At 35.7% G+C, this 16,315-nt stretch overlaps 1 protein-coding gene across 1 annotated transcript in view; it reads left to right on the plus strand.

The window, feature by feature from the left end:
* Positions 1 to 15,626, plus strand: part of LOC145673851 (uncharacterized) — a 39,653-nt gene extending 24,027 nt beyond the window's left edge. Inside the window, exons 2-5 of the mRNA XM_081743623.1 lie at positions 5,593 to 5,645; positions 9,299 to 10,071; positions 13,031 to 13,812; positions 15,352 to 15,626. Coding sequence (XP_081599749.1) covers positions 5,593 to 5,645; positions 9,299 to 10,071; positions 13,031 to 13,788 — 1,584 coding nt within the window. The 3' untranslated portion in view covers positions 13,789 to 13,812; positions 15,352 to 15,626. The remainder of the gene's footprint in view (positions 1 to 5,592; positions 5,646 to 9,298; positions 10,072 to 13,030; positions 13,813 to 15,351) is intronic.
* Positions 15,627 to 16,315: the final 689 nt, after the last annotated feature.

Here is a 16,315-nt window from a genome sequence, read left to right on the forward strand (position 1 = left end):
CTCTGTCTGAGTTGCTCTGTTGAAACTTTTATGGTACCTTTAATAAATGTTGATGCGCGGACTACAGTGAGCTGATTGTAGATTGTTGAAAATGTAAGCTGTCGCCCCCTCAAGTGCAATCTTATTACTTATGCATGATAAAAGTGCTCATGAGTTTGACTTATTAAATTTTCCATGTCTTACTCAGGAAGTTGAAAGATGTATCAAACTTGTTACGGAGTCTGCAGGAAAAGTGTTCGGACAAGAAAGCAGAGATGGCTACATTAGAGCAATTTTGCTCTCAAGACTCACAATTCCAAAATTTGATACAAAAATCTGAATTTAAGACAATGTTCTTGACTAAATCAACGTAATTTTGCACATGCTAATTGATAGGAATGTTGGATAAGGTGAAGTGGAACTCGAATTGTAGCCACCTGGTCGTGGAGATTTCTGGGTCATTTTAAGGGGAAAAAAACGTTGAGAAATTGGGGAAGAGCTGCAAAATTATTATAAAAATAAAATGTATAAAAAATCGCTCACATTAACGAATTGTTAACAAACGTGACCTCACAGAACTAAAACAAAATACTTGGATGCTATATTTTTTTCTAAAAAAAAAAGTATATTTCCTGCGTAAAGGTAAATTTTGGTGTTCTTTGTCAAGTTTTTAAAAATTTTATGCCGTTTGCTTGAACTGAAAATGTTTCATTAATTATCACGCAAATACGCAACGTTTGAGCTCCATTAGAATTCGATACTCGAAAATCTGATTTTTTTTTTTTTTTTTTTTTGCGTAGAGTTAAATTTTGGTGTTTTTTGTCATTTTTTTCAAACTTTAGAGCGTTTGCGCAAATTGAAGATCCAAGGTCTGATTTTTCGTTATTCTTCTATTAATTATCATGCGAATATGCAACTTTAGAGCCCTATTAGAATTCAATACTCAAAAATTTTATTTTTTCGCTCAACTCTAATGAATATGGTGTTTATCCACCACAAAGACTACTTGGAGAGAGCTTGGGTCGAACCAGGGACCCGACACACTAGAAGTGAACGCTGTACTGCGGCCCCACTCACAAGTTTAGTATCACAGGGCTGAAAGAACTGGCAAAATAATAATAATAATAATAATAATAATAATAATAATAATAATAATAATAATAATAATAATAAAAGAGTCAATCAAGAGTTTGGAAGACACTTGAACTTGCCCGAGGAATTTGAACTCCCAAATACAACATAATATAACAGTTCATAATCTATCTAATATAAATAAAATAGAGTTGTTTGTGTGTTTGACTATCTGTTTGTCTGTCTCTGTGCGGCCTGGGGAACAGACGAGTGGACCGAGAGTTACCAAATTTTAGTCACGAATACCTTGGTTCAGACAGCAGAACAGAGTTAAACGTTTTTGTCAAAATTCGAACCAGGGGGTCTCAGGGGAGCGTTTACCGGGACATGCAAAAGTAGTAGAAAATGACCGATATTATTGTCGAATTCATAGTTGTCGCGATCGCTGAGATCAATGGTGATACTACCACAGGCGTTGACTTCCAAATACAGCCCTCGTGCGAAGCGTGGATATATTCAACTAGTGTAATATATAGATAAATAGATATAGATATAATAATTCATAAAATTTTAAAGGAAGAAATGCTTTCCAAATGAGTATCTCATGAACTTAAAGAAGATAAAATTAAATTTCGTTAAAATTAAATAACCTCCTTCGTTACCACTGTCATCCACGACTACTAAACCTAGGATTTAACGTTGACGAAATTCGGATGGGCCTGTACACCCAACCCAAGACAAATTTCGTGTCAAATCTTCGTGTACTCGTGAAATATAACATACAATGGTGCAAGAAGACTTGCGTCCTAGGCATGGGATGTTGATCATGAATATGGTTGTCGATGATATCGAATTATCGGAATTCTGGTAACTTTGATGAGTAGGAAGTTGTTATATAGCTCATCTTTCTGAGTATTAGCGTCAGGGGCGTCATTCAGGGGGGCAGGGAGGGGCAACTGCCCCTCCCTGAGTTTGAGATTTATATAGATTTTATCAAAAGAATAATGGTAAATCAGTGAAAAATGAGAAATTTTACTTAAATCAAGGAGTCTTGCCCCCCCCCCCAAAAAAAAAATCTGAAATGACGCTCCAGATTAGCGTGTTTTTGATGCGGTTTCAAAACATGTCATCGACCGTGATGGACACTACTTATAAATATATTGACATTTCAGTTTTGTAGTATTTCCTTTTCTATTGTATATTGAAACAAACACTTACACATATATGACTCTGACAATCCAATGCAACCTACCGTGCTCCCTTGAAAATAAGATTGGATCTTACATTTTGTTTTGTTTAGTCCAAAAGACGCACTATTGTTCATTTTGCAGAGGACTCTATGCCGGTCGACAAGGTGCTTAAACATCCTTAAAATGCTCTATGATTCTTGCGAAATAGTGTAACATAAATTTTGTTACATTTAGTATTGGAATAATAGTAATATTAACTTCTTTAAAATGGTAAAGAGTAGTAACACGTAGATAAAGAAATATAATATTCTAGGGATGGGCAAATCCAATTTTTAGAAAAAATAATGAATTTTATTTCATAATGTGAAATTATTTCACAGTATTCCAAATCATACAAATTAAATACTCAAACTAGAAGTAGTACATCTATAACTACTGGTTGCATTAGAGTAATAAGATCAAAGATAGAACCTGTTCCTCGGATGCTGAATCCATATCGAAGCCATTACTCGCTATACCTTACTGTTCTTGTTCAATGGCGATAAAAGCTGAAACCAGAAATGGATAATTTGAACTACTTTTGGTTGAATAGAAGGCTAAGGGAGGAGATAGAACCTATTCTTGGGACATTGAATTGATTAAATAAATCGCTTCTCAATGTCTCTTACTGTTTCTGCTCTCATAGCGTCGACAGAAGAACGGATGACCGGACAAAGATGTTCTATAAAACTTCCGACACTTCTGCATAGCATAATTTGGTAGTCTAAAAACCGAAAACTATATGCTAGGTGTTAGGTGCCCATCACTAGTAACTTCTTTGTAGATCTATAGAAAAAAAATAACTCATTTGCATCCCTTTAACTACTGGGACACATTTTAAGAGTAGGGGTAATTCTTGCAGTTGGGCGGCGGTAGCTCAGTGGTAGATCGTTCACCTCCAGTATTTGGGGTCCCTGGTTCGATCCCTGCTTGCGCCGTGTGGACTTTGTGGTGGACAAACACCGTGCTCGTGGGTTTTATCGGGGTTTTCCCGTTTCCTCCCACTTTCTTCATTCCACCATTTCACTCATCTCTCATCATCACCGTCTCCTTTAGCCTAATCGGCATAACCGTGGGAAGTAAATCTTAAAGATTTCATTTTTTTTTTCTTGGAGTGGGGCTTATATTACGAACAATTTGAAATATTATGTACTGTTTATTTTCTGTTTAGGTCTTGTTTTCAGCGGGAGAAAAAAAACAGATATATTCTTCCCCTTAGCTTACTCAAAAATCACAAATACTCTAGGAACTTTGAACAAATATTACATATTGTCGTGACAGTATGATCTGCTAGAGATATTTCTCGAGGCTATAGGGTTAGCGTACGCTCCTTTGGGCCGAGAGACCTGGCTTTGGTTCTTATTCGCATTTCATGGGGTTCGAATCCTCCGTTAAGCTGTAGGTCTTCATCTGAAATCACACCGCTGCTGAAAGGGACAGTAATTAAACTCTAATCCAACCAATTAATGGTCTGCCAGAGCTCCGTCGTAACTATAGGCTTCATGCGCTCGACGCGGAATACAGGTTAAACGTGGCTTCCGATCTTGCGTTGAGCCGTAGATCCAAGCATCATATAACTTCCTGTCGTTATATAGAAGGACGCTAAACTCCCAATGAACAAACATTGTGTTCGAGAGTTTCCTCGGCTACCTCCTCCCACTTTTTTATTCCACCAATTATTCCATCATCATTTACTTTCCATAAACATCGTCTCCATTACCCAAAAAGTATAGTCGTGGGATATTGAACTTAAAGATTTCAGTTTCATTTCTCACCCAACCAACATGTGCTCACCGCCTTAAAAGCCTAAATTTATCTGCAAAACATAGACATATCTGTTGATTACATGTTCTCAAGTAACCGTTACTTAAACTTTCCCTTTCATGTATAAATACAAGAAACTAAATCAAAGCACTAAATCTATTAATTGTTGTTCAAAACTTCATCATTGTGTGGCATAGGGAAATGACTTAAATTTTAAAGATTTGAGGATATGGTTGATTCATTGTTATCATCATCATATGTATTGAGCCGTTATTGGCAGATCATTTACCGCAACTGAAATGCTTCCATGCAGCAAGGTCTTCCACTAACATCTTCGTCTTCACGTCTTTTTTTTTATTTCGATGTCGTCTAGTAATTATAGCCATCTTTGCCCTCTCCCTCTCTTTCCTGCCACCATACCCTCTAGCACGTCCTTCGTGATACAGTTCCTTCTTAGCCAATGCCTTAACCAGTTTCTCTTCCTATTCTTAATAATATCTAAAATTGTCCTTTTCTTCCCTACCATTTGTAAGACCCTCTCATTCGTTTTCCCCTCGACCCAGCAACTTCTCTTCATTCTTCTCAACAGCTATATTTCGAAACCTTTCAGCCGTGTTTCATATATATATATATATATATATATATATATATATATATATATATATATATATATATATATATATATATATATATATATATATATATATATATATATATGCGTAATGTCCATGTTTATGACCCATACAGCACAATTCTCCACACGAAGCATTTTATGATTCTTTTTCTCAACTCTATTAAAGATTCCACAAAATACATTTATGTTGATCCTAAAAGCTTCTTTCGCCATTCCTATCCTTGCTTTTATTTCACGTTCACATTTCATATAATCACTGATAATATTACCCAGATATCGATAACTAGTCACCTGCAGTATTTTCTCCCCTCCTACTTCTAATTTCGGCACCGACCGCTCCGTTCCAGTCACCATGGCTTTTGTCTTTCTAACATATATTTTATTCCCATATTCTTTACAACTTTTAAAGAAAAACATGTAAAAACTAGTAGAATGCTCATTTCTGACTCGAGAGATTGGTTCGATCACAAATCAAGTTAGTGTTAGTTATGTAGAAACCACGGATGTTATAAATAGAGTATCAGCCCATAGGCCTACAACAGAATCGTAAAGCCACACGTCACACCTACTCTGCCCACTCCGAGCCACTAAGATCGCAATGTTTCAAGCCAACAATCATGGCAGGAACGAAAATAGCCAGTCAGACGTGCAGGTTCAGACGGTGCTCGCTTGTTTTTTTGGCTTCATTGAGTTCATATGATGAAGATAGGTATGGGCAAATCCTCTACTTTATAACATCCCTGGTAGAAATGTCATGCCCATTCAATTTATCGATGATCTAGTGTTTTCTTTTGCATTCTCCCTCCGTCAACTATTTCATAGTCATTACTCATCTAACTTCTTTACCCTAAATAATTTAATCGTGACACGTTAAATTAAATATACTTTTCATATTTTTTTCTCTTTTCTTTTCAGCTATTATTTGCTGTTTTGGTCATCGTCATAAGCATACAAATAACAGAAGCCAAGTAAGTATAAATTAATTGATTTAATAATACGTTCTAAACCAGTAACACGAAAGTCTCCTTAGTTAATAATGATTAAAAAAGAAAACTCTTAATTAAATAAGGAAAAGATTCTTGTAAAATATAGTCTTTGAAACAAGAGAGAAAATACATTGAACTAGTACTTAATAATTAATTTCTAGTTGTAGTTTCCTTGTTGCATTCAATAAAAAACTTCTAAAGAGTAATAGAAAGCAGTGGCTATTTAATACATGGTATTACTTTAGTTTTAATTGCTTCTTTTATCATATAATAGTTTCATTTACATTAACTAAACAATATTCAATTCAAAAAGTCACTCTGCAGTATCGTACCAAGCACACATAACATAAATAAAGTAGTAATTTTATTTTTTTAATCAATGCACGGAGAACTTCATGTTGGAGGCGGAGAACTTCATGTTGAAATAAAACACAGAGAAGTGTTTTTAATAACCATGAAATTGGCTTTATTTGACAGATCATTTGATTACATTAATGTTTGAATATGATTTCGGGTATGTGGCCACCGCGGCTGGCACGTACAGGGCGTAATCTGGAGGTCCAATTTTCACACACTTTTTGCAGTAAATCAGGCTGTATTACGGCAATAACGCGTCGAATTTTGGCTTCCGAGTGCTCAATATGTCTCCAGAGAAAATAATAAAATGGCGTCAAATCGCACGAACACGTGGGCCGGTTGACGGATCCATTTCGTAAAAATAATTGTAAGGCTCAAACGATGTTCGTGTGGCTTCAATTTCTATACCAGCTGAATCTTGTAAGCACGCGAACCAAAACCTTTACGCAAAATTTTCCATAAAGTGGCTGGACAAAAAATTAATTGTTGAGCACGACGACGAATTGACACACTTGAATCGCCATCAACACTATGCTGCACACCATCAATCGCTTATTGTGTCCGCGTCGTACGACGTCTTACGGCATGCGCATTATCTTTTAGAGTAAACGTGTTGCTAAAGTTTCTCGAATTAATCGCTCTGATGGACGATTATGGGCCACGTAAAATGCACGTAATGCCCGATGAGTTTGTCGAACTGAACCATGATTTTCAAAATAAATTTGCACAATTTTCATACGTTGCTCCGCCGTGAGTCTATTCATGATGAATTGCCAAACCAAACTAATCTCAAAACAACCGAGAACTCTATCAGCTGCCACAGAAAAGAGTGTTGCCAGTTTAAAGTTCTCTGTCTCTTTAAAATCCACCGTTTACTAAATGTTATTATTATTATTATTATTATTATTATTATTATTATTATTATTATTATTATTATTATTATTATTATTATTATTATTATTATTATTATTATTATTATTTAGGGAATCCTCTGATTTTAGTATTTAAAAACGATTTATAGTATTTAGTGCGATTGTAGTATACACATCCTTAAAAACAGTGTGCAAATTATCATTGTTCTGATTATGTTTACATTGGCTGTTTTCTATCCTTAAGGTAAAGTTTTCTTTGCAAATAGTTTGATTTTTTGCCCAACGATTAATGATTAGGCAGGCACGGAGCACATTGGCTCATTGGCAGAATTCACCCCCGGTGCAAGGTGTCCCTGGTTCTATTCCAGGCCAAGTAAGTTTCGATCCCAGTCCCACATCCTGTCCATGTATTTTCTAGGTATTTTCGTATTTCCTTCCACATTGTCATTCCACAAATTATTTTATTATTGTTTTGTTTAATTTATAATCCGTTTCCTTTAGCCTAAATTGCATAACTGTGGGACGTAAAACTGAAAGATTTCAAGTAGTTTTTTTTTGTAAGACTTATTTTATAGAACAAAAAATAAAATTAAATTAAATCTTTCAGTTTAACATCCCACGTATATACCATTTAGGCTAAGGGAGACAGTGATTAAAGCAAGTGAATAATGACAGAGGAATTGGGGGAATGAAAATGTGGGAGGAAACGGGAGTACATCGAGAAAAGCCACAGATACGATGTTGTCCATTACAAACTTACTTCGTCGGAGATCGAACCAAGGACTCCACGCACCAGAAGTAAGCGATCTACCACTGACCCACTGTGTGCCCATTTTTCAGCATGTATGCTATTACAACTACAGTATAACAGTATAAGATATTTTTTATTGCATAGTTCCATTTTTTTATCCTTCACTTGATTTCCCTAGAAAAACAAACAACATAAGGATGGTATTTATGTGGAATTTGGACAGAATAATTTCGTCACGAAAGCAAGAGATAAGAAAGGATTTTTGAAACAATACTCGAAGAAAAGTTAAGGAAGGTTTAAATTTTCTACCAAGAATTTACAATACCAGTCATTTATAAAAACGATGATGTGATTTCACACTTGGGGCCATCGCCTCTGGCCTAGTGGAGACCCTGTGTGCCTTTGGCGCACAAAATCTCGGGTTCGATTCCCGGTGCAAGAGCACAAAATTATAATTTCAAAATCGCCCACGTCCAATTATTATCCGTCTTCTTTAGCCTAAAGGGCATATTCATGGGAAGCTAAACTTAAAAAAAAAAAAATCGTTTCATTGCATTTCACACTTGGCGTTTCCTTTCTTTCGTGAACCGCACAAATATGCACACGTAACAGATGGAGCAATAAACAAGTCGAGACAAGCAAACAAGATGTGTAGCCGTAATGTGGCTAGTGGTCTTGCACATACATCATTCTAAAATGTGTGTATACGCAATACACTATCAACACAGTTGTATACATTTGTGTGCCATATACTTTTCTCCATTCCTATCTGTCCCTACTATATGTCAGTGTCGATATCCCTAGCATAAGAATGTGTTTTAAAACCATGTGTCTGACTGTTCCAAAAATCTTTAGTTTTACTTGTCACAGTTATGCTCTGAAAGCTAAAAGAGAAGGTGATGATGATAATGAATTAAATTGTGGAATAGCGAAAGTGGATGGAAACCTAGAGAAAACCTACGCACACTGTATTTGTCCAGCAGAAAACACATTTGACGCGAGCTGGGATCAAATCAGTAACCCCACGAACCAGAGGTGAGCTCCGCGACCTTTAGACCATTGACGGAAATGTATTCAAGGTGGTGGTACACTGTACTTTGCACTATTTATAAAAGCTTTTAATAGACAATCACTAATATATACAGGGTGTCCGGTGAGGAAGTGCAGATATTTTTGGAGGTGCTAGGGAACGTCATACTAAGCCAAAAAGTTTATCTGAACATATGGTCTATTTCTCCTGGTTTCCGAAATAGACGGGGTACCTTTCCAGGCCCTGAAACCTGCTGAGTTTAAGTTAATTGCGTATAACACACCCTGTGTTGGTGTGAACACAAAAATTATATATCACTCGAGAAGTAATAAAGTACGGTAGGCTTTCTGCCAGCCTACTTATTGTAAGTATGCCTGATGGAGGGATAAACTTCATTTTTTTTACAATTATCTCCTGTTATTGAGTGGAAACACTGTCACTAGGCAACAGACAAACTGGGTAGCTACTATACTCTATGTTGTTAAAGATTCACAGTGTTGGAGTGAGCAGTAGTCTAGAAAATATCATAATGCAACTGTACGCAGGTAAAAACAATGTTGCTTGGGCCTTGTGACAGTTTTCTTTTTAATATTGTTTTGATAAATGTTTTTTTTTTTTCTTGCAGGAGAAAAGTTATTATCCATGTGCCACGTCAAGTTCATTATGTTCATGTATATGAGTATGAACACGATGAGCATGGGAATAAAGTCCCCGAAGCCACTCGAGTGAAGACTGTCGCGACGACTTCCAAGGGCAGAGAGGTTGTCCAGGAGTCTTCTTCAGCCCCAGTGAGACATCGACCCAAAGGCCACAGACATCATAAAACTGTGAAACACCCTTATCACGGCAGTGAGGGCCCAAAAGGTCACAGGAACACTGATAAGCCAAAGATAAGGCCCCCGCATCCAATGAAAGAAGGTTACGGAAAACATCCTGTTTCTTCCAGCGCTGGAAGTAAGTACCCAAGTTATAAGAAGCCTCCAGTGACATCAAAGTACAGCGTCAACACGGTAACTCCAGCGTATAACTCAGCTACTTCATCCTATGTGAAGCCTGGAACATCGTCCACATATGGGAAAGGAGTAACAGCACCTACATACTCGAACACTGGAACATCATCTTATTCAGCTGCGGTAACACCTTCATATAAAAGTGTACTACCCAATAGTGGAAATCTTGTTGCCAGTGGAGGCACTCCATCTGTTGGCTACGGGACTGGAAACTCTGTTCAATCAAGCACTGTAGGCTATGGAAATCTTGGAGGTTCGTATGGAAGTTACGGAAATCCTTCCTCGCCACTAAGAGTTGCCTTCAAAGGTGGATCAGGAGGAGCATATAGACATTATGGAAATGGAAATGGAGACTATGGACAATATCAGACTCATTTAAATTCCCAAGGTTTGTTTAATTAATACATAATAATTACTCTTATTAGCTGATCATATTTACGCCTGTTTTCTTTTCACTCCGAGCTCCTTCGTGGCTAAGTGGTTAGCGTGCGCGCCTTTGGCGTGGGAGACCAGGGTTTTATTCCCGGCGGAGCTCATGTGGTTCTGATTCCATGTTAATCACTAGGTCCCATCTCATATAGCCTCGCTGCTGAAAGAGACGTCAAACTCAAAACCAACTCAACATTTCTTTTCACACTGACAAAATATTTTGAAATGTGAATGACTCCTGTCTACAAATAACAGACAATAAAAAAATAAAAATCGTATGTGGCGTTCGTAGGTTACATGCGTAAATCTTGAAGTTTCTGGGCTTAACGTACGACTATAGGTAACATTCTGCAACAAACTTATAACTGGAAAGGTATGTTTTATAATACTTTCCGTATAAGTGTTCCTTCTACAAGTACTTGCCGTATGAAACAATGAAATATATGTAGGCGGTCAGGATCTCAGATAAAGATGAACGTATATAAAACACATAGCTAAATACGTATACGTATGTGAAATACGGAAGACTGCTACATGTCAGACATGCTGCAGCGATATGCTGTAATATCTAAGCAGGAAATAGGCAATATATATGTAGCATATAGATAGCGTATGTTCCGTACAGATTTCCGTAGTAAACATATGGATTCAGTATATGTGTATAATATACCGCTGCCTGGATTTCTTTCAGTGTAGAATATATTGTTCTTTCAAACATATTTTAAAATTTAACACAACTTCGAATTTCTTACATAACATCCACTGAAAGTTCCCTACACGAAGTCCTGTAGGGCTTAAGTCAGGAGAGGTGTAGTCCCTTTGCAGTTGGTAGTAGTTTTCCTGATCTTAATACGTTACCTATTTCATTCAAGTAGCTTTACAATTGCCCTCATGGCGTGGGGGAGCGCCCCATTTAACAATGCAATCTGATTATTCTCAATGGTGATCCGTCTAAGTTCTTTCCAGAACTAGGACTGCTTGACTGGGGTGATTTCGTGGGAACGGTAGCCCAGCTTCGCTAGAGCTTTTTAGCACGTAGTAACCACAAATCTGTTACTTTTTCCTTAATTTAATTCTTCAGATAGATTTTCTTTACTTGATATATAACTGGAAATACTCACTGCATAAACTAAATCCATTTGTGTGTGTGTGTGTGTGTGTTTTAATAACACTTCAAAATTATCATTTTCATTTTATTTTACTATCTTCAAAACCTCCTTTTTTTTCTGAGAATTTATGATTTTAGTAAAAAGATCTGTTCCAAAGTTTCATTTCTGCACTAATTCAGTATCATTTACTTATATTTTGATTTAAGTATTGACTTTATTTGTCTATATTTTGTGGGAGATGTCTCAATTTAATGAATGCATTCTTTAAAGCAGAAGCAGGGATATCGGTATACATTTTTGTGGTGTTGTGCACCTTAAGAGCGTATTTTTTTATGTTTTCTCAGTAAAGATGGATAGTACCTTTACCTTGCACTACATTGTTAGCATCATAAACTCTATGAAGCTCAGGCAGGCAGATGATGTAGCCAGTAGTTTTAACTGGAAATCCAATCCAAAAATGACCACTAAGAAGACCTAGGCGCAGATTTGAGCACGATATGAAAATGGACCTAGCAGAAATAGGAATACAAAGTAGAAACTGGATCCAATTGACTAAGAACATAAATAAATGGAGAGATTTTGTTACATGGCATTGAACCTTCGGCTGCCATAGACTATAGTGTTAGTACCTTCACGAGGATAAGGAGCTCCCCCCCACTTTTGACTCGATGTGATTGAATTTCTTGAAAATACATTCCCTGACAGGTGAATAGAACGAAGAAATACCACGTAGAACCTACCTCGAAATTCAGATTTAATCTGCCTAAACTCCTTTCGTTGGAGAACTGTAAAGAACACAGTTTTGGCCGAAAATCACAAACCCTGAAATATCTGTGAGAGCAAATTAAGAAGACCTATAATGCTATACCATTAGACGCTGCACAACTGGTATGTGCTCTCATTTATGTAGTTTTCAAGGATGTATTGAAGGAGAAGTTGGTTATTTTCAACATTTACATCTTTAAGATACACAAGTATTTTTTCCCTTTAATTATTAAGATATTACGTTTTAAAAAGTCTATATGTTAACTCGAGAGATACAGCTTTCAGATGATATTAAGGAAACATATATTTCAACAATCGTGTTCAAGGTTATTTCAAAATATGAAGAGTAAAATCAAGTAAACTTTTGAGGAGATTCAAGAGAGAGAGAGAGAGAGAGAGAGAGAAAGAAAGAAAACAGAACTTTAAAAAGTGCACGGAACAAATTATGTTACTGAAATACGTTATGTTTTAGCTTCTAAATTGTGTGAATCTCAATTAGTAAATATATCTATAAGCTAAACAAATAAGGACCAGCATAAAACAAGCAAACCAAGTTACCACAATATATTTAAGGCAATTTTTTAAGCCTTATATCTGGAGAACTACATATAATATGGAGAAAACCGAAACTATCATTTAACTTAGTATAATGTGTTTATTCCGAAAAAGAAAAACGAAAACTCGATTTAGGGTCCGTTCAAAAATTTTTTGGTCCGTAATCCAAAACCGCATGAAAGGATCCAATATATTTCAATCAAAAATTTTCTTGTACTCCTTATACTGAAAAACTAAATATAGTGTAGCCAAACTCAAACTATCACTTAACTCAATGTGATGAACTTATGCCGTTAAAAAAAATCGATTTAGGGGTCGTTCAAAAATTTTGTGGCCCTTGATTCACAAACTAATTATTGGCCAAGATCACAATCTTTTGATCCACTTTCTTTGAGTCATTCCTAAAATAGTTGTTAAGCGTGGAAATTATCTTTTGTTCTTGTTTTCAAATTCAGTTTAATAAGTTTACTGTTATCCTCCTACTTACAGGTTCCTTATATGAGCACGTCAGCAGTGATACACACTCGAGCAGCTTTCCAAACATTTATTCATATGGACAAGCAGGTGTTGTTGAAAAACCGCAAGTATCACACACAGGCCTGAATTCAGCTTACAATTACATTCAGAAAACAACAACCATCAGCCCTGTTTTAAGTGGATATCAGTCTGTGGGGGCTCAAAAGGACACAAGAAGACCTGCTCCCGTTTACGAAAGTCAGGATCAAACGTTTAGCACAAACGGGGGATTTCAGCCAATGTTTGGACATTTTAGCGAATCATCTTCCATCTACAGTAGTGGAGGGAGTGGAGTTACAGCGAAACCATTTAATATAATTGAAGAACTTGAAGCCAGTTTTCCTTCGAATGGCCAACAAACGTACGCGTTCAGTACCTCCATTTTAAATAAAGGAACTTACGATTCTGTCTCTGATGAATCCCACGATTCTCGAACGTCCGCGTCAAAACCTATTTCCCAAGGTTACACAGGGCCTTCCAGTCAATACGTGGAGGGCTACGAATACGCGGACACACGGGAGATCTTGAGAACACTCGACAATCCTGGTACTAAAACAGGAAGTAGTAGCTCGTCACCATCATCATCTGGGAGGTATGGAATGCGCACACGAAGCCGATACAGGAACTACGGGAAAGGAAACTACAAAGATTTTGGATACAAAGAGGATTACAACAACAGACGATATGCAACGGATTATGCGCAACAAGAATATGAACACCAAAGTTCGTAAAGAGAGTGGAGACTTTTGACTCAGGTAAGAGCAGTCTTCGTATGCATTTTAATAATTACAAAATTCACCCTCATACTACCAACGCGGGGTACTTTGTGACCACCGCAGTGTTATTTTTTTTCTTGTGTAATTACTGTTCTAATTGTTTCTTCAACATTGTAAGAAAATATGTTATTGCCCAACATGTTTAACTAAAGTGAATACCTTACGGTGGTGCAAATTGAACATTAGTTTGTCTCATAAATTTGCTATTTTAAGTTGGTGGGCACAAAGTACCCCTCCCCATTGGTAGGAGATTTGAGTGACATTTAGAAGTGTCACTCCTGGATGGTAGTAAAATAAATAGCTGTTAGTTTTATCCTTCTTCTGTCCACTTCAGTCACAGCAGACTTTTGTGAGAATTTTTTAATTCATTTCTTTTTAGAGATACATTTATTTTTAACAGGTAGGTGCAAAATAACCCCCCGTGGGTAGTCCGTGTTACAAAAAAAAATACCTAAGCGAGGGTTAGTGCGAGGGTTAATAAATACGCTGTGAGCAAAAACATACATTAAAAATAAATTGTTTGCTACATACGTAAGTTTTGGCAATGGATAAATTTTAAATAATAAGGATGCACTTTTATTTATTAAATGTATTTACGCTTATTATTGACACATTGGCCGTCACAAAGGTAGGATCACACATTTCGAGATATTATTTTTCTTTTTAACATTCCGGATATTATTTTTCCTAATTCAGGATTTTTTCCGAAATCCGGTAAATGAAATTTAAAATTCCGGAAAATAAATTTTCTGGAATCCGGATTCCGGAAAATTTTGGCCATCCCTAGTCAAAACCTTTTGTGAGCGACATGTCAGGATTGTCCTTTTCGTGACGAGGATACATAGTTTCACTGCTGTCCCAACAAACTCCCAATCGATTAATTGAAAAGTACGTTTAAACTTGACGTACGAATTTCATACGATATCATGTATTTGGTTGGTGGCTTTTCATTTTAATATTTGTTTAACGTCCTCTACAGTAATATCATGATATTGTTTATTTTACGCTAAATACACATTTTCAACACAAACAATTTGCTGAGCAAAACGATATATTCGTATTAAAAAAAAAAAAAAACTACATACGTGTGACAGTTTGGCCAACTAACTCTTTGGCTTCTAATGACACACTCAGATACTCAGACACACTTGATAGTGTCTGATCAAGTAAAAGTGTTAGTTGGCAAAACTGTCACACGTATGTAGTTTTTTTTTTTAAACGTGAATACATTGTTTTGCTCATTAAAAAGTTTGTTTGTGTTTAATTATATACAAAACAAAGCTTCTACTTATGAAAAAAAGTACCTATTTTCAGTTAACAATAAAATCCGTCAAAAGAAGCTAACGACCATTTTTCTTGTGGCAGTATTTAAGATGACATTTTCTACTTAAATTTTAAGTATCTGGCAATACTAACCTTTTACTACTGGTTTTAGTGTCCATTTTTTCTTGTTGTTAATTGAATACTACAATATAATGTTAAAAATTGTTTATTCATACAAAATAATTTATTTTTCAGTATGTGTGAGGTTTCAAATGGAAGAATATGAAACGACTGACATGGAGAGCGTATTTTTTAAAAAAAGAAAACGTGAAAATTGTTAATTTTATGTTAATTATTTTAATTAAATAAAGTTTTATGCTAATGTGGCATATGTTTATTATCCCACATCCAAAGAAAAATAAATAAAATAAAACATCAACAACCGGTTTAAGTAATGTAAGTTTATTATTATGATTATTATTATTATGACCATTATTATTATGATTATTATATTAGCTTATGTATTCTAAGTATCTATAATTTTGATCTAGAACACAATTTTCTTCGTTTTTCCCAATGATTTTTATTAAAAGTAGATATGTTCACTCCTTATTCTTGATCAATGAGTGTGTTTGAAAAATCATTTTTTTAAAAAATGTGCGCCATATTGCTTTAAAATCGAATAGTTTTAACAAATCTTGTCATGGAGTTTTTTTTTTTTTTTTTTTTTTTTTTTTACAATCATATTATGTCTATGCAGACACTAACAATCGTCGTTGCATTAAGCCCAGTTAACCCAAGTATCCTTGATATATTTAGTTATAACAGAAGCATTTCTGAAATGTACGCTAGATGACATGAAAATCGAATAATGTAAACTTTAGTTTTCTTTTCTGTGTTTTGTTTTTGATAAAAAAAATGCTAGGTTATGAAAACATTCAACTAGTGTTTATTTTTACCATCGTTTTCTTTAATAATGCTAATTGTCCCTTAATCACACTCAACAAGCTTATTATCGAAGCCAAATAAAGGATCAAGTTTCATTAAGATATGATAAAGTTTACTAAAATAAATGTAAAACAGACGGATACACGAATGCTTAGTCGAATGGTAGAAAATTGTTTACATAGCTTGGATTGTATATTTTAAAACAAATAATCCTTATCTAATACTAGCAGCGTTCACCCCGCTTCGCTGCGGTCACCCCGGAACGCAATAA

Source organism: Thermobia domestica, chromosome 17 (assembly GCF_964235325.1).
Source record: "Thermobia domestica chromosome 17, izTheDome1.hap1.1, whole genome shotgun sequence".
In the NCBI taxonomy this organism is placed as follows: Eukaryota; Metazoa; Arthropoda; class Insecta; order Zygentoma; family Lepismatidae; genus Thermobia; species Thermobia domestica.